The 24,464-nt window shown below is 46.7% G+C and overlaps 1 protein-coding gene across 1 annotated transcript in view; it reads right to left on the reverse strand.

Moving 5' to 3' along the window:
* Positions 1-24,464, reverse strand: part of IPO5 (importin 5) — a 105,813-nt gene that overhangs the window by 29,058 nt on the left and 52,291 nt on the right. Inside the window, exons 13-15 of the mRNA XM_069758008.1 lie at positions 10,886-11,059; positions 10,550-10,768; positions 10,340-10,423 (exon numbers count right to left, since the gene is read on the reverse strand). Of these exons, the coding sequence (XP_069614109.1) occupies positions 10,340-10,423; positions 10,550-10,768; positions 10,886-11,059 (477 nt within the window). The remainder of the gene's footprint in view (positions 1-10,339; positions 10,424-10,549; positions 10,769-10,885; positions 11,060-24,464) is intronic.

Raw genomic sequence — 24,464 nt, forward strand, 5'->3', positions numbered from 1 at the left:
CAGCGGAACCCGCAACAAAAACCGCGATAAATCTGCAGGGATAACCGCAGCGGGTTTGCCCTGCAGATTTATCAAATCCACTGCGGGAAATCCCGGGGAGAACCCGCAGCCCCCTTCCTACGTGTGCACATAGCCTAAGAGCTGCCTTAAACTCCAGAAATATTTTCCATATTCTACCATAGATCCCTGATATAATCGGTTTCCTACTTTTCAACAGGGTGGAGACTAGCCCTGGTGAGAATCCCTGCAGACTCAGTAATGCCCTTTCAAATTCCATGCTGCTAGATGGAAGATCTTCACTTGAGAGTGGCACACAGATCCCTGGGTAAGAAAGTCCAGGTACTCTGGTAGAATCCTTGGGATGGACATGGATAATAGCCTTAGAAGGGAGAACCACAGTCTCCTCAGCCAGAATGGTGCAGTGAGAATTACCCTCGCTTGTTCCTCCCTGACCTTCCTCATGACCGCTGGAATCATCGCTATTTGGGGAAATGCATAAGCCATCCTGAACTTCCAAGGAATCTGAAGGGCATCCACTGTGAATGGATTATCCCTGGGGTTTAACAAACAGAAGTTCCACACATTCCTGTTGTGTAAACTGGCAAACAGATCTATCTCCAGCCTTCCCCATGCCCACTCTCTCTGCAGGAAAATTTGGGAATTTAGAGACCACTCCCTGTCTCAATTTCTTGCGACTCAGGAAGTCTGCTCTTGTGTTGTCTATTCCCCTTATGTGAACAGTCATAAGGGACAGAAGGTGTTGCTCCGCTAGCTGGAGTAGGATGTCTGTTGCCATCATAAGGGTATGGGACCTTGTTCCCCTCTGGTGGTTGATATAAGCCACGACTGTGTGATTGTCTGACATGAACCGAGCATGGCGACCACGGAGGAAGGGGAGAAGGTGTCTCAAGGCTCTTTCAAGTTCGAATCCTGATCCCTTTCTAGAGGAGACTAGGTCCTCTGCACCGAGTCAGCCCGCAGATGTGCCTCCCATCCGTTATTGCTCGAGTCTGTCGTTAATGTCCTTCACTGGCCTTAACCACTGGATCCCTGACGACAAATGCTCCATTATTGTCCACCAAGACAGGGAGTCCCTTACTGTCGAAGAAAGATGTAACTCCCTCTAAATGTCCTTTTAACAACCTCTGTGCAGACAGGACCTCCCACTGTAACTGTCTCCGGTGAAATTGGGCCCATATTACTGCCGATATACAAGATGTTAAGGGTCCTAGCAAAGACATCACTTTCTCAGTGTCATTTTTGGCTGATGTATTGCAGACAGTGCCAAGGCCATTATTTTGGCTACTTTGTCCTCTACTAGGAGACAGTTCTGGCGCTCGGAGTCCCAAAACAACCCCAGGAAGGATTGTATTCTTTTCGGTTTTAGCCTTGATTTGAGGGCATTTATCATCCAGCCCAGCTTCTCCAGGACCACAGTCACCTCCCTCACCTGCTCTGCACAGCGATCTTCTGACCTTCCGACTAAGGAAGTCGTCCAGGTAGGGGATTGATAACGATGTTTTGAGAATGAAGGTAGGTCATCACCTCAGATATTACCTTGGTAAATATTCTCGGAGCAACTGACAGTCCGAATGGAAGGGCTGTAAGGCTATGTGCACACGTTGCAGATTATTTGCGGTTTTCTAGCGTTTTTGCGCTATAAAAACGCTATAAAACCGCAAATAATCTGCATACATTAAGAATCCTATCATTTTTAATGAAATCCGCAATTTCTGTGCACATGTGCGTTTTTCCGCATGAAAAACGCATTGCGGAAAAATAATGAACCTGCTCATTAATTTTGCGTTTTTTTTTTGCGGTTTTCCCACTGTCTAATGCATTGGGAAATGTCCAGAAAAAAAACGCGCAAAAAACGCGTCAAAACTGCACAAAAAACGCATGCGGATTTCATGCGGACATCTCCCAGAAATGTCCGGATTTTCACAGGAATTTTCTGCATGAATTCCTGAACGTGTGCACATAGCCTTATACTGGTAATGCCTGACCCGTCCCTGGACATACAGAGTCAACCTTAGGAATTTCTGATAGACCCGATGGATTGGGATGTGATAATAGGCATCCTTTATGTCGATCGCCATGAAGCAATCCTGGAATAACAGCTTTATAGCTGTGTTCACATTCTCCATCTTGAATGAATAATTCACAATCCATCGGTTGAGCTCTCTCAGGTTGATAGTCCTTTAGAGAATCATCCGACTTCTTTATCAAAAAGAGAGGGAAATAAAATCCCCTTCCCATTTCTTCCACTGGGACTTCGCACAGAACTCGCTTTTGTAAGAGTCCCAAGATCTCCGCCTCCAGGGCCAGTTCTCCTGGTGATTTCCTGCGGGGTGTTAGTATAAAGGTCTGGCGAGGCGAATGAACAAATTCTATCTTCAGACCGTGTTTGATGACGCTCAAGATCCAGTAACTGGGGGAGATGTTCACCCAGGCATGAAGAAAGAGGGAGAGCCTCCCCCTACCTCTGACCTTATGTCATTGGGAGGGTTTTTTCAAAGATGTAGAGGGCCCACTAAATATATATCCGGACCCCTTTCTATCCTTGAAGTCCCAAGCTTTTCCTTTCTCCTGGAGGTCGTCCCCCATTAAATTTCCTCCTCTAAAAAGAAGGTTTCCTAGCTTCCACTGGGAAACAAGGGAATCCCTTCTTGTCACCTACCTTCTCCAAAATGTCCTCCAGCTTGTGCCTGAAGAGAAACTGGCCATCATATGGGATGTAGCACAGTATTTTTTTGAAGGCAGGTCTCCTGGACATCCTTTTAGCCACAAGGCCCGAGTAGCTGCATTGGATAGGCTCGCTGACCTAGCCACTAACCTCACGGAGTCTGCTGAGGTTTCTGCTAGAAAGGCTGCTGCTCGGGGGACGTGGCCTAGCACTCTGTGTGAGTTGACAGCTCCTGTGACCTCTCTGCTGCATTGTTTCATTTATCCTGGACTTTAAGTCCCTCCTGAATGCTGATAACGATCTGTGCAGCAGACCCCTGACAGGTTGTGCTGTGGTGACCCGAGGTCATGGTGAGGAGACGCCAGTAGGACGCGAGGACAGGAGCTGGGAGCCGAACTGAAGATCGATTCGAGAGCATGGAGGCAGCTGAGAAGGCAGACGCTGCAATTGCCACCTACGCATGGAGACTGGAGATAGCAGCCAAATAGGAGAAGTTTGCGAGGCTGGAAGGAGCAGCAAAGGTTATGGATGAAGGGGGAGACCGAGGAGAAGGAAGACTCAGAGGCTGACTTGGTAAAGGAGGGGTTAATGGGTGAAGATGAACGGCAGGAAAAAGAGTGTGGAATAGGAAGACACTGAGGAGCCTGCTATAGGGGAGCCAACATTGAAGGATGTATATGACTTGGTTACGTTCTGTAAGACTGCACTAAGAGCCCTTACAAAGAGAGTGGATGGGGCTAAAGAAGAAAGGTCCATCATGAAGGCAGCCATAAATAAAACTGACAAGAGTGGGGGCAGTGGAGGAGAGAGTGAGTATGCTGGAAGACCAACAAGTCCCACACACAATGTTTGCAGAGATGTGCTGCCCTGGCTGATAAAAATGATGACTTGGAAAACTGCTCAAGGGGGAATAATGTGAGATTAGTGGGCATCCCCGAAAAGGTGGACCGATCCCACAGTGTTTATTGAGGACTGGCACCGCACTAAAATTGGCGTCGATAACTTGACCAAACTTTATGCGGTGGAGAGAGAGCGCACCGCGTTCCCATGAGACCCCTCCCGCCGGGATCCCCTCCCCCCCCCCCAAGGGTAACAGGAGAAATTTGACCCCAATATTTGTTGTCCAGTTTCTCCTGAGTACGCTGATACCCAATATGTGGGGGTAAACCACTGTTTAGGCACATGCTGGGGCTCGGAAGCGAAGTAGTGACGTTTTGAAATGCAGACTTTGATGGAATGCTCTGCGGGCGTCACGTTGCGTTTGCAGAGCCCCTGATGTGGCTAAACGGTAGAAACCCCCCACAAGTGACCCCATTTTGGAAACTAGACCCCCCAAGGAACTTATCTAGATATGTGGTGAGCACTTTGAACCCCTAAGTGCTTCACAGACGTTTACAACGCAGAGCCGTGAAAATAAAAAATAATTTTTCTTTCCTCAAAAATGATGTTTTAGCAAGCAATTTTTTATTTTCTCAAGGGTAACAGGAGAAATTGGACCCCAGTAATTGTTGCGCAGTTTGTCCTGAGTATGCTGGTACCCCATATGTGGGGGTAAACCACTGTTTGGGCACACGTCGGGGCTCGGAAGTGAGGGAGCACCATTTGACTTTTTGAATACAAGATTGGCTGGAATCAATGGTGGCGCCATGTTGCGTTTGGAGACCCCCTGATGTGCCTAAACAGTGGAAACCCCTCAATTCTAACTCCAACACACCCCTAAACCTTATCCCAACTGTAGCCGTAACCCTAATCACAACCCTAACCCCAACACACCCGTAACCCCAACACACCCCTAACCCTAACCACAACCCTAATTCCAACCCAACCCTAAGGCTATGTGCCAACGTTGCGGATTCGTATGAGATTTTTCAGCACCATTTTTGAAAAATCCGCGGGTAAAAGGCACTGCGTTTTACCTGCGGATTTACCGCGGATTTCCAGTGTTTTTTGTGCGGATTTCACCTGCGGATTCCTATTGAGGAACAGGTGTAATCCGCAGAGGACCAGAATACGTGTGCACATACCGAAACCCTAACCCTAGCCCTAACCCTACCCCTACCCCTAGTTCTTACCCCAACCTTAGTGGAAAAAAAATATATATTTTTTTTATTGTCCCTACCTATGGGGGTGACAAAGGGGGGGGGGGGGGGGGTCATTTACGTTTTTTTTATTTTGATCACTGAGATATAACCTATCTCAGCGATCAAAATTCACTCTGGAACGAAACTGCCGGCCGATTCGGCGGGCGCACTGCACATGCGCCCGCCATTTTGGAAGATGGCGGCGCCCAGGAAAGAAGACGGACGGACCCCGGGAGGCCAGGTAAGTATAAGGGGGGGGGGAGATCAGGGCACTGGGAGTGCGGGGGGGATTGATTGGAGCACGGGGGGTGTGATTGGAGCACGGGGGGAGCGGACAGGAGGACGGGGGAGCGTAGCACAGGACGGAGGGGAGCGGACCACAGATCGGGGGGCTGGGGGGGGCGATCGGTGGGGTGGGGTGGGTGCACATTAGTGTTTCCAGCCATGGCCGATGATATTGCAGCATCGGCCATAGCTGGATTGTAATATTTTACCATTTTTTTAGGTGAAATATTACAAATCGCTCTGATTGGCTGTTGAAAGTGAAACTGCCAATCAGAGCGATTGTAGCCACGGGGGGGGGGTGAAGCCACCCCCCCTGGGCTGTACTACCACTCCCCCTGTCCCTGCAGATCGAGTGAAATGGGAGTTAACCCTTTTACCCGATCTGCAGGGGCGCGATCTTTCCATGACGCATATGCTGCGTCATGGGTCGGAATGGCACCGACTTTCATGACGCAGCGTATGCGTCAAAGGTCGGGAAGGGGTTAATGGCAAAAAGATTTCCATTTATCCTGATTATTCTGCCGAGGTGCAGAAGCAGAGGATGCAATATGGTGCAGTGAAGAAAAGACAGAGACTTGGCTTTGGCATATTCTACCTTATACCCGGCAAAGCTCAGGGTTGTGGCCCTGGGAACAGTGCATTTTCTTTTAAACACTGGAGGAGGCCGCAAAATGGCTTGACTTAAACAACAAGCGGCTCCAGGCGGAGAAGGGCAGAGTGAAGTAAAATTGCCAAATAAGTCTATGGCAATTAATTTGCGTAGACTCTTTCTGAATTTGCAGCTGCCGTCGGACAACAGGGGCAGTAGGGTTGTGGTATCATTGGACGCGCATAAAGCGTTTGATAGTGTTGAGTGGCAGTATCTTTGGAGGGTGTTGGAACGCTTTGGTTTTGGGCCGACCTTTATTTCATGCATACGGTTGCTATATACACCCCCAACCGCTAGGGTCAGAGTTAAAAGGCAAATGTCTGGCAGTTTTGCGCTTCATAGGGGGGACTAGGCAGGGGTGTCCACTGTCTCTGCTGCTTTTTGCTTTGGCAATGGAGCCTTTCGCACAGGCAATTAGGAGGATGGCTTTGGTTAAAGGGTTCAGATATGGCGTGGTAGAAGAAAAAGTATCCCTGTATGCAGATGATGCGTTGCTTTTTTTTGGAGGATTCCGGAGAGTCATTATTGAGAACAATGGATATTATTAAAACATGTTGGTCTATATCGGGATTAAAAATTTACTGGGAAAAATCCACTATCATGGCTGTAAATGATTGTGTTGTTGATTTGCCAATGTCGGGGAAGGGTAGTAGGTTGGCAGTGGTGAGACAGTTTAAATACCTGGGCATTCAGGTGTCACTCCCAATTGCAAGCTATGCATATTTGAATCTGATTCCACTTCTGAGTAAGTTTAGGAGTAAAGTAGGGGCGTGGTGTAAACTGTAGCTTTCAGTAGTTGGAAGAATTAATTTAAGATGATTTTGATGCCCCAACTGCTGTACGTCTTGTACAATGCCCCTATATAATTCCCTAGGCGGTGGTTTTGTACTATTGACTATATTTAGGGATTTTGTGTGGGGAAAAAAACAGCCGAGGATCAGACTTGAGATATTGCAGAGGCCCAAGGATGGAGGGGGACTGGCGCTTACGAACCCTTGGATTTATTACTTAGTTGCTCAGGGAAAACAGATGAGGGGGTGGAGGGAAGTGTCTAGGGCAGGTTCAATACAAAGGGTCTTGGTCCAGGTGATGGGGAGGGATCCCTTGGTTCAGGGGTTGGAGGCTGGAAGTGTCAGGAAGATGGGTTTGGTGTATCCTACTTTAGAGCCGATACATAAAGTCTGGGGAGCAATTAAAAAGTTTTAAGGTTTGGAGCACTTGCCAAATTTTTCCCCCGATATGGCAAAACGAGACTCTACCGGAATTTGTTAAAATGGGAGAATTTAAAAATTGGATGAGACTGGGAATACAGTAAATGGTTCAGGTGCAGGACGTGCAGGGACTGGTGCCCTTTGGAAAGTTGCAGGAGGATTATGGACTACCGGAGGTCTGCATATTTCAATATGGCCAGTTTCGGCATGCTTAGGTCATGTAGAGTAGGACGATGAATATGGAGATTCACACGGATATACTGATTATGTCTGAGCAGAGGGGGGAATAAAAGGGGTGGTGTCAGGCATTTATAAGGATCTAATGCATGCCTTTTAAATAATTATCCTATTAGAGCACAGGGGAAATGGGAGGAGGAATTGGGTATGATAGAGGAAGATAAATGGGAAGTGATTATGGAATATATACCCCAATTATCACTGAATGAACCGGGCAGACTTTCGCAGATATATGTACTCCATAGAGTATATAGGACTCCTGAACGTCTGTATAGAGCGGGTCTGAGACAGACTTGAGTGTCCTCGGTGCCAGGTGGAGGGGGCTGGAATTCTCCATATGTTACGGCAGTGTCCAAATCTGAACCCATATTGGACAGCGGTGCTTAATGCCATTGGGGAGCGTATGGTTGTAGGATTGAGAGGGATCATGTGGTGTGTATTCTGGGATATGTGGAGGAGGTCCAGGTACATAAATATAAGGTGGCAATAGCTAGATTATTATATATTGCGTGGAAACTAATCACCAGATACTGGCTAAATGAAGATCCGCCGACATTGAGGGAATTTTTCAGACAGTCTGACTATTGTGAATATGGAAAAAAACATTTATGTTAAGAGAAAAGGCATAAGAACATTTGAGACACTATGGACACCTTGGGTGGAGAGAAGATGACCTTGAACTTAGGTTATACCATGCATTATTCGCTGCAATTTCTTTTTTTTTTTTTACAAGATCCTGCTACTGCCCCATCGATTTTAGGGATTTTATCACAACTCTCCAAGACCTTCTCCTCAAAGGGGTATCTGCTTTTAGAAGAGGAGGGCAGGCTACCAGATCTCTCTGGCTTCTTCCATTCTTTATCTATGAGCGCCTTTATCTTAGAATTAACAGGAAAGGTGCACTTCCTCCTTTCCTCCAGGCCAAACATGAGATCCTCTAGGGATGTAGATGCTTTTTCCTCATTTAAGCCCATTGTTGACCCAACTGCCCTAATCAGTCTATCCGTGTCCTCGGCCAGAAAGCAAGGTCGGCCCCCTCCATCACTGTCTGAGGAGGACAGAGATTCACTATGATATTCCCCCATGGATTGTGAAGAGGCCTCTGAATTCGTGATGACATCCTGAGCTCTCGATTCCCTTTTTAACAGACTTCACCTCCGCCCAGATTATGGTCCTGAGGCCCATGGCGAAGTCGGGGTCTCATCATGTATAGTTTTTTTGTATGCATTCAGAGCAGAAATCTTTCTGCCAATGAACTGCAAGCGGGGTCCCACAAAAGGCACATTCCTTATTCTTTTTAGAGCTAGCCTTCCTAGGCCCTTAGTGATTTAAGCAGAAAATAGCCCCTATTAAACAAGGCGAGATTCTCGTAGATCACTCAAACACTGCTGTCATATCAAGGGTACCGGTTTCGGAGGCTGATCAGGGGTACATACCAACATCCCTCCTGGATACCGAGGAGCCCTGCGGCCTCTGATCGGGACGGCTGCTACTCCTGCCACTCAAGCGGCTGCTCCTTTTAATGCGCCCGAGCTGGTGACCAGGCACAGGTAAAGGTGGCTGCTGCTCCTGCTGTCCTCTAGGATCCTCCATGATGGGGAGCTTCGGACATAAGCACTTTTTGTATGGTCATGCCTCCTTATGAGAGGGATCCACTGCGCTCTCCAACTCCTCCTTTGCCCAGCAATGCCCCTCCCTGACAGGACGCGCCAAGTCTCCACGCCTCCTGGGCGGCTGTCTCGCTCAGGGCATTGCCATCTTGGCCTCCGGCGCACCCCAACTGACATCACATGGGCACTCCAATTCCCAGCGTGCCTTGATGCGACGTCAGCGGAGCCCGCCCGCGGCAGCCAGACTCACTATGAGCTGTGGCCGGAAGTAGAATGGCGCGGTGGATGCAGAAAAGCCGTTTGGCCCATGCCCACACATACGGCAAGGTCCTTGAACAGTGCCTCCAGCACCTGAAGGCTGGCATACAGGCGCTCTGCCTGTTCTTCCAGTTCCAGGACAGGAGTGGGTAAATATCAACAAAAATAAAACTTCAGCCCACCCGGGTCTCAGCACGAGGGTTCCCGTCAGACAGGAAACCCAAATGAAGCGTGATGAGGGGTAACGCCTTTTTATTTCAGTAGGTTTCCTGTCCTGGCTGGGCGGATCCCTCTCTCAGGTGTGCTGTCATGGGTGAAGGGAAAATCCTGCTGACAGGTTCGCTTTAAATTTATTCTAAGATCTATTAATTAAAATGTACATTGTTCATAGGACAACCCCGTTCAAGATTGTTTCCATATGAAACGGTTCATCATTATATTTGAGGAGAAGAAAACACGTTTTTAAATTTTGCCCCTCAGTGTATTTGGGTTTAACATCCCTGCCTTAAAGGGAATCAGACATCCAGTTTTTGTGCCCCAAATATGTTAACTGTAATCCATAATAAATCCACACCATAGTTTTAGCAATCTGTGTTTCTTGTTTGAGAACTTTCTTGTTTAATTTTTATGCTACTGAGCTGCAAGTGCAGGAAGACTGGCCCTGCATTTCCAGCTTTATGGCCTCTTTTATGCCCGCTGCTGGTCTTCCGTTACCGTATGATCTTTTACTCCTCTGTAGTGATCCATCCGGCTCCCTCTCCCTACAATTTCAGGCAAGTGCTGTCATTCCTGGAGTGATGTACATGTAGATCTTCACCCCGGGAATCACTAAGGTTGCGTGAGATCTTGGGTGCGGGAACAGGTCACAGAGAAGGGTTATCTGTCAGTGATGGGTTAAAAAGAGACCGGAGAGCTGCAAGTGTAGGGCCAAGCCCACTGCCCTTGTGGCTCATTAGAATAAGAATTGGACAAAAAAAATTCTCTGAAACTGAAACACTGATTTCTATAATGAATCTATTCCGCATTACAGTGATTTAACATTTGTTTTGGGTACAAAATCTACAGGTTCCTTTTACTCACTGTAGTAACAGAAAAGTCAAGTACACCTGGATATGATGTGCAAAAAACCTTTACATTTCACTTGTGCACCAGGATAAGAGACTTTTTATGTCTGTTGTTGGGATGTGTATCCCCTTTCACAATAAAAGATTTACTTTACATATCTGGTTTTGTTGAAGTTTCCCTCATTTATAAGCTGGACTAAGTTCAAGAGCATGGTCATCTGCATGTGCGTAAATTAAATCATTTTTCTGAATACACACCTGTGGATCGTCATCTTCCAACTCACTGAAGTCTGTCTGAGTCTTTAGCAGCAGGTGCATCACGTCGGATGCATCTTGCATAAACTGAAAAAACAAATGACACCAGGTAAATTGTATTTGTTATCCAGCACCATACAACCCCATGTAATTGATCAGGGCAGAGGAAATATGCTACACATTCTCACAGATGCGCAGACATGGAACGCTTACCTTCTCTTTGCCAACAGCTAAACCAATAAGACTTATACACTCTATAGTTTTCCCTCTGAGCAGGCGCAGTTCTTTTTGGACAGCATTTTCCACTATGTGTTTCAGGGAAGGCATGAACAAACTATAGTAGGGAACAAATTTATCTTCAGCAGTGTCAGCCACAGAGGCTATTGAAGTCACCACCTGCTCCAAGACCAACTTTGTGCCCTTCTGGATTAACTACAAGAAAAATAAGATTTTAAAAGTTTAAAAGTAAAGTAAAATTACGGTAAGTAAATAATATAAATATACATATGGTGCATATATACATACATACACATATACAAGCGCACACACCTCTTGTAGCTTGACCACCATAATCGAATGTAAATGTTTGACCAAATTATCCAGATAAGGAACTAGTAGTGATTTAGGACAATCTTCAGTGAAATTGATAAGAGCAGCAGCAGCGTGGGCCTGGACTCTAGGGTTAGCCTGGTCATCCATGGTTTGTAATAGGCTTGCAATAACCTAAAAGATAAAGACAGATACTTGGTAGCTTTTGCACCATATACTACAGTATAATTTGTAAAAACAAGTAAATGCAAACTGGAAAGGGCACTTTTACAGTTTGGGTGTGGAAAACTTCTCCAATTGAAATAACAAGAGAATTTAAAGAGGCTCTTTACTCCCATATTAAATGTGATTACACCTCATCCTTCATTCTATTCGTCTTTTAAATGGCCACTGCACTGGGGTAAATTTGAATTGCGCCTCCTCTGCCTCCCAAAACTGTGGATTGGACGAGTGCCATTGATGACACTGCTGCATAAAGGCCAAAGTGGAGAGCAAGCAGGGGAGAAGTGGTTCAGACTTTTCGCAGCGCTACCCATACCTCTCCAATGAAAAGAATGCAAATATAGAGATACTAAACAAAGATAGTGTATGGTGATCAAGCAGTATATCTAGGCTAGTGTTTTATAATGCATTCTTTCCATTCTCTGTGGCTTTTGCCGCCGACTACTCATCTATAGATATTCTGTCTGCTAGACCAACCATTCTCTATACCTTTTGATACCTATTGTATGCCCTCACATTTCCCTACTACTACTCTAACATTGATTTATTGATTGCCATCTGGACCTGCGAGGTCTTTCGTTTTCCAAAATATCCCTATATTTTATTATTTTTTAATTGTATGTCATGGATTTAATAAATATTTACCCTTTTAATACATAGCGGTATACTGCTTCCCTTCTCTCTTTTTTGGGGTAATCCATATAGTAGTTAGCAAAATTTGGAAAACAAGCAGAGAGTTTAATTATAGAATGACCGGTAACAAAATCAGCATGAATTTAACTTTATATACTGTGAGGGATAGGCTCAGAGGTAGACGCAGGTTCACAAACGGAATTTGGTTCATGGATGCAAAATAACCAGGCGGTTTATTAAAAGTTCATAAATCGAGACTTCCGGGAGGCGGAGCCTGTGAATGGCCGCTTCTTAACAGAGCTCCTGGACCAAGGGCGCAAAAATCCCACCACAGCGTCAGCATTTCTAAGCTGGAGACCAGGATAAGGACCGGACAAGGATCGCACACCACGGACCCAGCTCTCCGGACTCCCTGGGAGTCGCAAGGCGCAGTCGGCGCCACAACCAGCACCGCGTGCAGCGCGTCCATCAGAGTCCTGAAGCGGCAGGGGGGGGGGGTCGGCGAGAGAGAGGCGCGCGACCCACCCACCAGCCTGTGTGGACTCACCGGACACCGCCAGGAGGAGGACAAGAACCGCCGGTGAAGTTCCGAACTGCCCTGGGAAGGCGTGTGGCGTCGGAGGTGATTAGAGGGACCAGCGCGGGAAGTGGAGGTGAGCCGGCGCCATCTTGCCAGAAAGTGCGCCGGCCCCTCACCGCTAGCTGCATATAGCTGGAGGCTGAAAAGGAGAGGAGAGCCGAGCCATAACTACCGCCGCTGAAACAAGGTGAGCGGCGCAGGGGACTTTTTACAGCGCCCAGGCACAGGGAAGGCAGGGGTCGGCTGCAGGCTCGGGAGCTAGCTTGGCGCCTTTCTGGCTGGAAAGTGCGCCAAATCCCCACACCATAGACTATACTGCATTGAGGACCTGCAGAGGGAAACAGAGCCATTGCAGGAGCAGAGGAGCAGAACCAGAGAGGGACTGCAGCATTTTCAGCCCCAAACAAATATAACAAAGACGGGGGTGAGAAGTGAGGGGGTAAAACATCCCTATAAGCCTGCAGAGAAGTACACCTGGTATTGGAGTCATTTTGCTGGGCGGTTTGCACAACTAAGCTGCTCAAGTCCTGCGCGGTCTTCTTTCATAGCCGTACATAGGCTGAAGTATATGTGCAACATATTTGTGAAAGACACATTCAATTCTTCTGGCTTGATAAGTGTAAAAATCTAAAGTGTAATAAAGACTTTCACATCCACCGCCAGATGTAACCAAAACGCATAACGATATCACTGACAATTTTTACTAACTATCTTGGTTATTCATCCCATCATGGACAAATTCGTGGGTAAAAATGCCAAGCCTGGCAGAAGTTCTACACGTAACCAGGCAGGCACATCTGTATCACAAAATGCTGATGCTAATACAGAAAACCCACAATCTATTGCAACAGCTATTATAGAGCGGCTGATGCCTGAGAGACAATCGCTTGGCAGCTTTTCAAACTTCATTGGACACAATAGTCTCAAAGGTTGATACTCAGGGAGCACACATAGCGGAAGTGGAACAAAGAATTTCAGATCTGGAGGACTCCACCATGGCCCTCAAAGACAAACTAGACGATAAAGAAAAGGTCATTTCAGACCTTCTGGACAAAGTGGATGACCTTGAAAATAGATCTCGTCGCAATAACTTGAGACTTATAGGTCTCCCAGAGTCTATTCCCCCCTCGGAGCTAGTCAAAATTACATCTGAATGGCTGCCTAAAGCTCTTGGGGTATCACCAACATCAGGAGTAATGGCTATTGAGAGAGCACACAGGCTGGGACCCCCGAGGGGAGGAGAGGGTGACAGACCACGTCCAGTAATCTTTAAAGTCCTGGACTTTCAAGATAAAGTTCGCATTTTGTGGGGGCGTGGCCTAGCGAGCGATGTGAGCGGACGTGCGACGGATCTCTCTCCCCGCACCGCTCCTAAATCCTCACCCTTGAAGGCGCCGCCGAGCGCCGAAAAACCGGGCGAAGTTGCTCCGCAGGACCCCTGGGCACGGAGGAGAGTGCCGGAGGCAGCGAAAGGAGAAGAGCGGTAATGCCGCGCAAAAGACAGTCAGCGCCCGCGGCTGGCGCGAAAATCCAAGATGGCGCCGTGGCAGAGGAGGAGGCGGCCAGAGCCAGCACCGCATACCGCCGGAGGCTTGAGGTAATCGCCCGGCTGGAGCGGTTTGCTCGGACAGAGGAGGGGGGTGCCCTGCTGCTGGGCCCTGAGGGGCCAGATGAGGAGGAAGTCCCGCAGAGACAGGAGAGAGGAGGGGATGACACCCTCAGTGTGGTGGAGGAGCGGCTTTCTCCAGGGAAGAGGCAGGAGATGCAAGAGACAACTAACATGTCACCCACCGCCAGTCCAGTGCAGGCTAAGGACTCTGAGGGTGCGCAGCAATCAAACGTGGGGGAACCTACACTGCAGGACATTTTCTCAGTCGTTATACACTGCAAATCTGCCCTGGCTGCGCTGAACCTAAGGGTAGACGATTTAACAGTTGAAATGAAGTCCCTTAATTCTGCTATGCGTAAAGTGGAGAAAAGAGTGGAGGTGGTGGAGGAGCGCGTGGGCAGTGTGGAAGATCAGACAAATGAACTGTTGAAAAGAGAAAAGAGATACATTCAGCGCATTGCAGAACTGGAATTTAAAACAGATGACCTGGAAAATCGTTCCCGTAGGAACAATCTAAGAATAATTGGGGTGCCGGAGAAGGTGGAGGGGAATAATCCTACGGAATACATTGAGGCATGGCTCAAAAACTCGGTGGGAGGAGCAGACCTTACCAACCACTTTTCCGTGGAAAGGGCCCATAGAGTCCCCACCCGGCCCCTGCCGCCTGGATCCCCCCCTCGAGCTCTGCTGGCAAAAATTTTGGACTATCGGGACCGGGAAACCCTACTAAGGAAGGCCAGGATCAGTGACGGACTGAGCATAGACGGAAATCGGATCTCCATTTATCCGGACTACTCGGCATCGGTGCAGAAACTGAGAATGAGGTTCGGCGAGGTCAAGAGGCGGCTCCGAGACCTGGACCTAAAATATTCGATGTTATACCCGGCTAAGCTCAGGGTGGTGGCGCTGGACCGTGTTCATTTTTTCCAGAACCCGGAGGAGGCTATGCACTGGCTAGATACCAATACTAAGAAAATTGGCGTGGATCGGAGCCGATGAGACTGACGCTGAGACTTCGTCACTCATTTGTTTATACCCCCTGATGGTGATTTTTGAACTTGTCTTACAGAATGCACCCAAAAGTTTGAAATAGTGTGCTCGGCGGCGCAAAGAATATTTCATGTTGATAGCGGTGGGAGGGGGAGAGATGGACTGCAAGGGGCTCAGTTCTAGGTTGTATCAAGAGCTCTCAGTTCTCATACAGAGAAAGAAAGTTTGTACTAGTTGAATTCTATGGAGTTTTAGATGGGGAAGTTGGGAAAGGGGGATGGGAGGGGGTGGGGGGGTGTCGGGGGAGACCTGAAGGAGACTGCTCTAACTCATTGTTTTTTCTCTAGAAAATGGGAGGGGACGTTAATATTATAAGCTGGAATGTTAGGGGGTTAGCGGACGCCACTAAGCGCGCGGCAATATTTCAGTATCTTCTGAAACAGAGGCCCTCGGTGATCTGCCTGCAAGAAACCCACCTAGTGGAGGAAAAAGTTGATATACTACAGAAACGGTGGGTGCGCAAGGCGTATCATTCGACGTTCTCTAGTTACGCGAGGGGAGTGTCAGTCTTAATTCACACTAATACCCCATTTGAGGAAGTTGAGGTTAAAATTGATACGGATGGTCAATACGTTTTGCTAGTGTGTAAAATCTTTGACTGTTTAATGTGCATAGTATCATTGTATATACCTCCGCCATACTCTGGAAGGAAGATCCAGGACATATTGGAGGCTATAAGAGGTTGGGATGGGATCCCCCTTCTGGTGGTGGGTGATGTAAACAATATAGCAAATGACCACTGGGACAAGAGTAACCACGCATCACAGCGCAGGGACAGTAATGACACTCCCTTTGGTAACTATCTCAGAGAAATTGGTTGGATTGATTTATGGAGGGTCCGCAATGCCAATACATATTCCTATTCCTGTTACTCGACTACATACGGCTCGATGTCAAGAATTGATGTTGCCTTGGGTAACGATAGGATGAACGAACTGTTAAACGGGGTGGAATATAATCCCAGGATTTTATCAGACCATAGCCCAGTTTGGGTCTCTCTAAAGTTGTCAGGTCAGGTTGGTTTGAGGAGGGCGGGTTGAAAAATTCACCCAGTCTGGCTACAAATTTTGGACATGGCAAAGGTGGGAGTAGAGATAGAGGAATTTTTCAAAATTAATGAAGGGAGCGCGGAATGCCATGTAGTGTGGGACACCATGAAAGCTTATTTAAGGGGAATTTTGTTTAGGGATATCTCAAGACATAAGACAAGGACCAAAGAGCGGGATCACGGCGTTTTAGAGGAGTTGAAAGCAGCAGAGGCGGCATTGGGGGAACATCGTACCGGGGAATCTCAGAGTCGTATGAGGGCAGCTCAGCGGGAGGTCGATCAGTTATTTTTGAAAAAGGCGGAGAGGTTGAGGGCCTTCCAGAGAGAAACTTTCTACTCGGAGGGGGAGAAAGTGGGGCACTTGCTCTCGGTAGTGGCATCCGCGCAAAGAGACTCTTCACATGTTTACTCTATTAAGACGGAGGAGGGAACGTTGGTTACTCAGGGGGAGCAGATCCTGGAAGTGTTCAGGAAATTTTATGGAAAATTATATACGTCCAGTGTGGAGAAGGGATCAGAGGATATGGAGAGGTACTTGGAAGAAATTGATATGCCCCGGTTGAGTAGAGAGGAGTGTGAATTATTGGAGGAACCGATTGGGGAGGAGGAATTGGGGGTGGCCTTGGCAGGTGTTGCGGGGGGTAAGGCCCCGGGAGCGGACGGCATTCCAGCTGAGGTTTATAAGACCTTGAAAGAAACTCTGTTGGCCAGGCTGGTGGGGGTGTACAATAGCTCGCTGGAAAGAGGGGAGTTGCCTTCGTCGATGAGAGAGGCTATAGTGGTGGTTATCCCTAAGGCTGATAAAGATCCACTGATGCCAGAATCCTATAGACCAATTTCACTATTGACTGCCGATATTAAGATTTTGGCAAAAGCCTTGGCAAATAGGTTGAGTAGGGTGATAGACAAATTGGTGCACCCTGACCAGTCAGGCTTCATGCCTAACAAGTCAACGGCAATCAACCTGAGAAGGTTGTTCTTAAATTTACAAATCCCTTCAGATAATGCTGGCAAACGGGTTGTGGCATCTTTGGACGCCCACAAAGCCTTTGACTGTGTGGAGTGGAGTTATCTGTGGACAGTGTTGGAACGTTTGGGGTTTGGACCTAGGTTCATCTCATGGGTGCGGCTGCTGTATTCTTCCCCGGTGGCAAAGGTAAGGGTGAATGGCGTCCTCTCTGAGACTCTCTCTTTGTCTAGGGGGACTAGACAGGGCTGTCCTTTGTCCCCACTGCTTTTTGCCCTGGCGGTGGAACCCCTTGCTGCAAAAATTAGAGGTTCCCGGGAGGTGAGGGGATTTATGTACGGAGATTCGGAAGAGAAGGTAGCGTTATACGCAGATGATATTTTGCTCTTCTTGGAGGATTCGGGGGAGTCCCTGACAGGGGCGGAGGCCATTATTGAAGAATTTGGGAGCTACTCTGGCCTGAGAATCAATTGGGAAAAGTCCAATATGATGTTAGTGGATGGGGATTATAAGAATAGTGCTATGAGGGAATCTCATGCAAAGTTGAGGTTGGTGGATAAATTTAAATATTTGGGGATTCAGATTGCGTTGCCTCTGACGAGTTTTGAGGAACTAAATTTGGCGCCACTATTGCGGAAGATACGTATTAAGGTTCAGGCGTGGAAAAAGTTACACTTATCGGTCATTGGTAGAATAAATCTAATAAAGATGATTGTGATGCCGCAACTTCTCTACGTGCTGCACAACTCCCCTATATGGATATCGCAGAATAGATTTCGGAGGATTAAATCTCTATTTGGCGAGCTGATTTGGGGAGGGAAAAGTCCTAGATTTAAACAGGAAATCCTACTAAGACCAAAGACGGAGGGGGGAGTGGCACTGCCCAACCCATGGTTATATTTTTTGGCTTCACAATGTCAGCATTTTAGGGGATGGGGTGTGGAATCGGGTTGGGAGCGGACACCCTGCAGTCTGAGGAAACTGATTGGGTCAAGGGTACTAGTTGAGGGTTTGGAGGGTGGGCATTTCCGAGAGAAGGGGACTAAATTTTGCACTGTTAGGCTCATCCATAAGGTTTGGGACAAAGTTAAAGGAATTAGGGGTGTGAGGGCACTTACTAGGTTTTCGCCCATATGGAATAATTGTCTCTTGCAGGAGTTTAGACAGATGGAGGGATTCCATGTTTGGAAGGGAGCGGGAATTTCTCGGATAAGCCAAGCTTTGCACCAAGGTAGAATTAAGAATTTTGAAACACTACAGGAGGAATTTCAGCTGCCAAGCTCTGAATTGTACCAATACAACCGCATCTCTCATGCATATCGGGCACAATGTAAGAAGGGGCCTATGGAGATCCAGGTGGATCTAATGCTAGATTTTATCCTCATAGGGGAAGACACGAAGGGGGTGATCTCAGGAATATATGAATTTCTTCTATTTTCCTTTTTAGAGGGGCACCCTATCAGAGCTAGAGCAAAGTGGGAGGCAGACCTGGGGGTGATTGACGGCGATCAGTGGGACTCAATATTGGAATACGTGCCCAGGATCTCGATGAGTGAGCCTGGGAGGCTGTCACAGCTGTTGGTCATTCATAGGGCTTATAGAACTCCGGACATGTTGTATAAAGCTGGTCTGAGACCTAACTCCGAATGCCCTAGGTGCTCGCAGTCCGAGGCGGGTATCCTCCATATGATGTGGCAGTGCCCCAGGCTGTCCTCGTTTTGGATCGTGGTGCTAAATAAAGTGGGACTAACATACAAATGTTCGATACCACGGGATCCTTTGGTATGCATATTGGGTTACGTAGAGGAGATTGTAACTGATAACTCGTACAAAACAGTCATTGCAAGATTGCTGTTTATTGCTCGAAAGTTGATCGCTAAGTTTTGGATAAGGGTAGAGCCACCAACGAGAAGAGATTTCATGACACAAGTGGACTATATCGTGGCATTGGAGAAGAGCATTTATTCTAAAAGAAACAAGATGGACCTTTTCAACAAGTTGTGGAACCCTTGGCTCAAGTCGGCGTGATCTGGAGATTGTTTTCTAGTTTTTTGGGTACTCTGCCCCCGTGGGAGCAGTATTGACATGACACCTTCTTGTTCTTGGTTAAGGATAGACGTTTGGGAGGATCGGAGTGGTTCTTCTTGGGTCTCCGGGGATGGGGGGGGAGGGGAGGGAAACTGGTTTGGGATTAAAAAGTTTATTGAAAATGCAGAACATATGTATGTACTGTTTACAGTAATGTAATCTACTTATATTTTTCTTACTGTTTAATAAAAATATTTGATTAAAAAAAAAAAAAAAAGTTCGCATTTTGTCAGCATTTAGGAAACAACGCTCCCTGTTGTATGAGAACCACAAACTACTCCTGTTCCAAGACTACTCGGCCGCAATGGCAGTCAAACGTAAAGCCTTTAACCCTGCTTGTAAACTTTTGGTGGATAAAAACATTCGCTTTAGCTTGCAATATCCCTCAATTTTGCGTTTTGTCATGGAGGGGAAAAATCGGTCCTTTAGTGACCCAGGGAAGGCTCTGGAATTCCTTCGGGAAGCACCCCGAGCTGGTTCTAATGCTGACATTTCCTGAATGAGAAGAGCTGCTTCAACTTGTCATTATTATGTGATGTCGTGTTTATGCTGAAACTCTTATGCCCTTAGGAGGCAAGTTTATTTTCTATGTCATGCTCACTTTGAGTTTGAGTGCATCTGTTATAGTTATAAAGTTTAATTGGGGAAGGGAGTTTGGGGGGAGGGAAGGGCTCTGCACGCGCGCATTTTTCTGTTTGGTCCTGGGAGGTCTCACGCTCACTCGCTGGGATGGGTGGGGATCTCACTTACAAATTCTGCAGGTGGGTCTGGCGGTTATCCGAAAAGGGATAGGGTAATGACTGACCAGGCAGGCACTAAAGACACCACTATCCGCTCCATACAATGGTGCTCATGGAATGTCAATGGACTAAACTCCCCAGTTAAGAGGAAAAAAGTTCTAAACTTCTTACAAAAACAAAATTTCCATATCATTTTCCTTCAGGAAACACATTGGATCAAGGGTAATCACCCCTCTCTGCTTGGTAGGAAATACACACTTTGTGCCGAGGCTTCATACACTAAAAAACAGCGAGGAGTAGCCATATTGATATATAACGGCCTTAATTATGAGATACTTGATACCATAGAGCAGAGGTCCCCAACTCCAGTCCTCAAGGCCCACCAACAGGTCATGTTTTCAGGATTTCCTTTGCATTGCACAGGTGATGCAATTATTACCTGGGCAAGACTAAGGAAATCCTGAAAACATGACATGTTGGTGGGCCTTGAGGACTGGAGTTGGGGACCCCTGCCATAGAGGACCCCCAGGGCAGATTCCTCCTGGTTAAAATTATAATTGAAGGAATGTGTTTTACTCTGGTCAACATATACGCCCCAAACACGTCTGAAGCTCAGTTTCAGGTTAATTTGTTGGAGAGCTTGGCGGGGTGGGATACGTCACGGGTGGTTATGGGAGGCGACTTTAACGAGGTAGTAGACATCTCCATGGATAGATCCAACTCTAAGGAGGCACAACGATTGGCACAGGGAAGTGGTGTCCAATCACTGATGGATCACTTTGACTTGACTGACATTTGGAGACTGCAACACCCTTTGGAGACGGACTATTCCCACGTACATGACTCACACGCTAGGATTGACTGCTGGTTGTTACACGAATCACTGATACCCCTGATAACACAGTCAAATATACAAAATATTCATATTTCAGATCATGCTCCGGTAACGTTTCAATCTAAACTAACATCCCCAGTTCACCAGGAGAGGAGGTGGCGCTTCCCATCATACCTTAACCAATCAGATGATTTTAAAAAATATTTGCAGATGTCATGGGGGGTCTATAAAAGCGATAACCAAGTCCATTGTGACGACGCACATTTGTTTTGGATGGCCTCTAAGGCAGTGTTGAGGGGTCAAATTATCTCCGTTAGCCATAAAAAAAAAAAAAAAGACATCATGAAAAGAGTAGTGGAAACACAAAAATTAGTAACCCAAACTTACAAAGACTTTAAACTAAATAACACCCCACTGACAAAAGAAAAATTTTTGAGGGCTAAGGAAGAGGCGGACACTCTAGACCATGAAATGGCTATGTTCAATTTGGACTATCAAAAACAAAAATATTTTAAATGGGGCAACAAACCAGGGAAGGTGTTGGCATCTCTTACAAGGCCATACAGGAAAGCAACGAGAATACACAAAATAAAACAACGTAATGGTCACATTCTAACAAATAATGAAGAGATAGTGAATGAATTCTGATCTTTTTTTGGCGAATTATACGGGTCGGACCCGGGAGGAGGGAGGGGGAGCGGGGAATTCCTTAAAAACCACCTTGCACCAGCACTCACGGAGGAGGAGAGGGAGACTATTAACTCCCCAGTAACATCCTCAGAGATTTTGCAGGTCATAACTAAACTCAAATTGTCTAAAGCACCAGGCCCAGACGGATTCAGTAATGAACATTATAAGATTCTGGGTACATATATAGCTCCTCATCTGAGCGAGTTATTTAATAACATAGTTAAATTTGGCCATTTGCCGGATCGGTTTAATGAGGCGGTGGTTATTGTTCTCCCAAAACCAGGCAAAGACCACACGCAAGTGGAAGGATATAGACCTATCTCGTTATTAAATTCGGATTTTAAAATATTTACAAAAATTCTGCCAGATAGATTACAGAAAATAATCCCAAAATTAATTTCGCCACAACAAACTGGATTCATTCATGGGAAATCCATCACGTACAACATCAGGACAGCTCTGGGTGTCATATCTTACAGTAGAGCGCATAAACATATGAAAACTATCGTGGTCAGTCTCGACGCTGATAAGGCGTTCGATAGGGTAGAGTGGGATTACCTATACGACCTACTTTCATTCAGAGAGTTTGGCCCGTGGTTTTGTGAAGCTGTTAAATCAATTTATAAACAGCCACTGTCCAGGATGTCCGTGAACAACATATTATCTAGACCCTTTGAGATTCAGCGGGGGACACGTCAGGGCTGCCCTTTGTCTCCACTCTTGTTTAACATAGCATTAGACCCTTTCCTGAGAACACTACAGAATGAGGTGAAGTTTGAGGGGGTGGGGGTGGGAGCCACAGCCATAAAAATCTCAGCCTTTGCAAATGATGTTCTTTTATTCATTTCCAACCCAGCGAAGGCAATCCCGGCCATCATGCTTATTTTAGAAAGATTTGGTAAATGCTCTGGATTCAAGGTGAACTATAGTAAATCCGAAGCCTTGGCGATTTTCAAGTCTGGGAGGCTGGGTGATCCCTCATTCCCATTCCACTGGTGTCAGGAATCTATCAAATACTTGGGGATAAGGTTGCCTGCAGACCCATCTACTCTATAGAGCCAACAATAAACCACTAATCTTCTCCATAATTAACCTCCTTCATTCATGGAAACACTTCACACTGTCATTTTCTGGGAGATGCCATTTAATTAAAATGATAGTGTTTCCTAAATTGCTACATGCCTTTTAGACGTTGCCCCTTCTCTTGTCCCGGTCGGATCCGGGCTTGTTGAACCTAAACTTTCGAAAATTTATTTGGGGGGGTTGGAGGCAGAACATGCATAAGTCTTGCAAGATTACAGGCGACGAGACTGGAGGGTGGTATAAATTTCCCTGACTTGGGAAGATACAACTTAGCGGCTAATTTTAGATACGCAATTGACTGGATCAGGGGTATCTCTCACTTTGCAAATGTTGACTTAGAACAACAATTCTACCCACATATCTCGTTGCCTGCTTTATTACACCTGAGTGGGGAGGATCTCCCAGAGGGAGTTCGGGAGCACCCATCGCTTTGGCAAATGTTGCTAACTTGGCGACACTGCAGAAAGATTTGTAAACTAAAATACAATTTGTCCCCCTACCAGTCCTTTTTGGGAAATCCTGGGTTCTTGAGGGGCTCTGCACCATCTTTTTATAAACTTTTGGCTTCCCAGGGATGCAGGCAGGTAATAGATCTCATGGATCTTAATTTTTCAATACTGTCCTTCGAAATGGCGTCACAACGCTTCCCACTATTTAGCAACCGACCGTTCCTATATCTACAGGCGCGCAGCTTGGCACAGAAATGTCAATCGACGGGAGGGGTGGTGGAGGGGAGGTCTAACCAAGATGGGTTTATTCGAAATGCAAAATCCCATCCGGCATCTATAAGCAACATTTACTCAATATTACGTAGAAAATGGGTGGGGGAGGGGAAACTCACCGGAGTGGCAAGATGGCTGAAGGACATGCCATGCCTGGAGGTGGGAGATCTCTTTGAGGCCACTATGGCACAAAGAAAGACTCTGCCATACAGCAGCTATACTGACATGGCACTCTTAATACTACACAGAGCCTACATTAAACCATTCCTGCAGTCTAAGATGTCCCCTCACACCACTTATTTGTGCTCCAAATGCAAATCCCGCAAAACCGACATATACCATCACCTATGGAGCTGCACTCATATTCAGAGGTTGTGGGGAGAGGTACACAATGAATTGCAGAGAATGTGCGAAGTTAGTTTCACGCTTACCCCACAATGGGCTATTTTTAATATTCTAGACGAGGCATCCCACAAAATACCTAGACACCTTAAAGCAACACTTATGATTTGGGCCTCGGCAACCAGGAAAAGCATTTTGCACCAGTGGTTGAGTCCAATGGTCCCTTCGCTGTCTTTCATCCACACTAAAATCCAGTTCATATTCAGGATGGAGTGGCTGGACGCACTGACTAACAGAGAGAAACAATCGGGTAGATTCTTATCCACATGGGCTACTTTCATCCCTTCGCTTCCTCTAGAGACTAGGGAGAAACTGAGAGTACACTTTGAAAATACTCAATGGTATCTTTTGCAGCGGATAGGTGGCAGATCGCCAATTCCATAAGACACCTCTATGGTCTCGCGCATGCAGAGTACGTGGTCCTCTGGATTTGTTTATGTGAGTGGTGGTGGTGGGGGGGAGAGGGGGGGGGGGGAATTGGGGTTACAAAATCATTCAATATTGTTATTCTTCCATATGACCTTTGATGGTAATGTTTGGTTTGTATTGTATTTACAAAACTAATAAAAAGATTTAAAAAAAAAAAAAGTTCATAAATCGTCAGGGTTAACAAAATCAAGACCGCCTCTTCCAAGTAAACAAAAGGTATAACAGAACAAAACGAAAAATAACCAGTCCATATCCAGCACGACTCCGCAGCAGGCTCTCAGCAGCACATGCAAGGCCTCATCACCTTGCAAAACACAAACGGAGTGAGAACGCCTCAGCTGTCTTAAATCAGACATTTCAAGACCTGCACTGGAGGTAAGTGAGCAGCTGATTGCCCCCCTTTCCTTCAGCTGCTTGTAAAACCCGGACCCATAATCCCTGCCCATTAAAACACCTTTCAGCACTATGTGTGCTGGAGCAA

This window comes from Ranitomeya imitator, chromosome 3 (genome assembly GCF_032444005.1).
Source record: "Ranitomeya imitator isolate aRanImi1 chromosome 3, aRanImi1.pri, whole genome shotgun sequence".
In the NCBI taxonomy this organism is placed as follows: domain Eukaryota; kingdom Metazoa; phylum Chordata; class Amphibia; order Anura; family Dendrobatidae; genus Ranitomeya; species Ranitomeya imitator.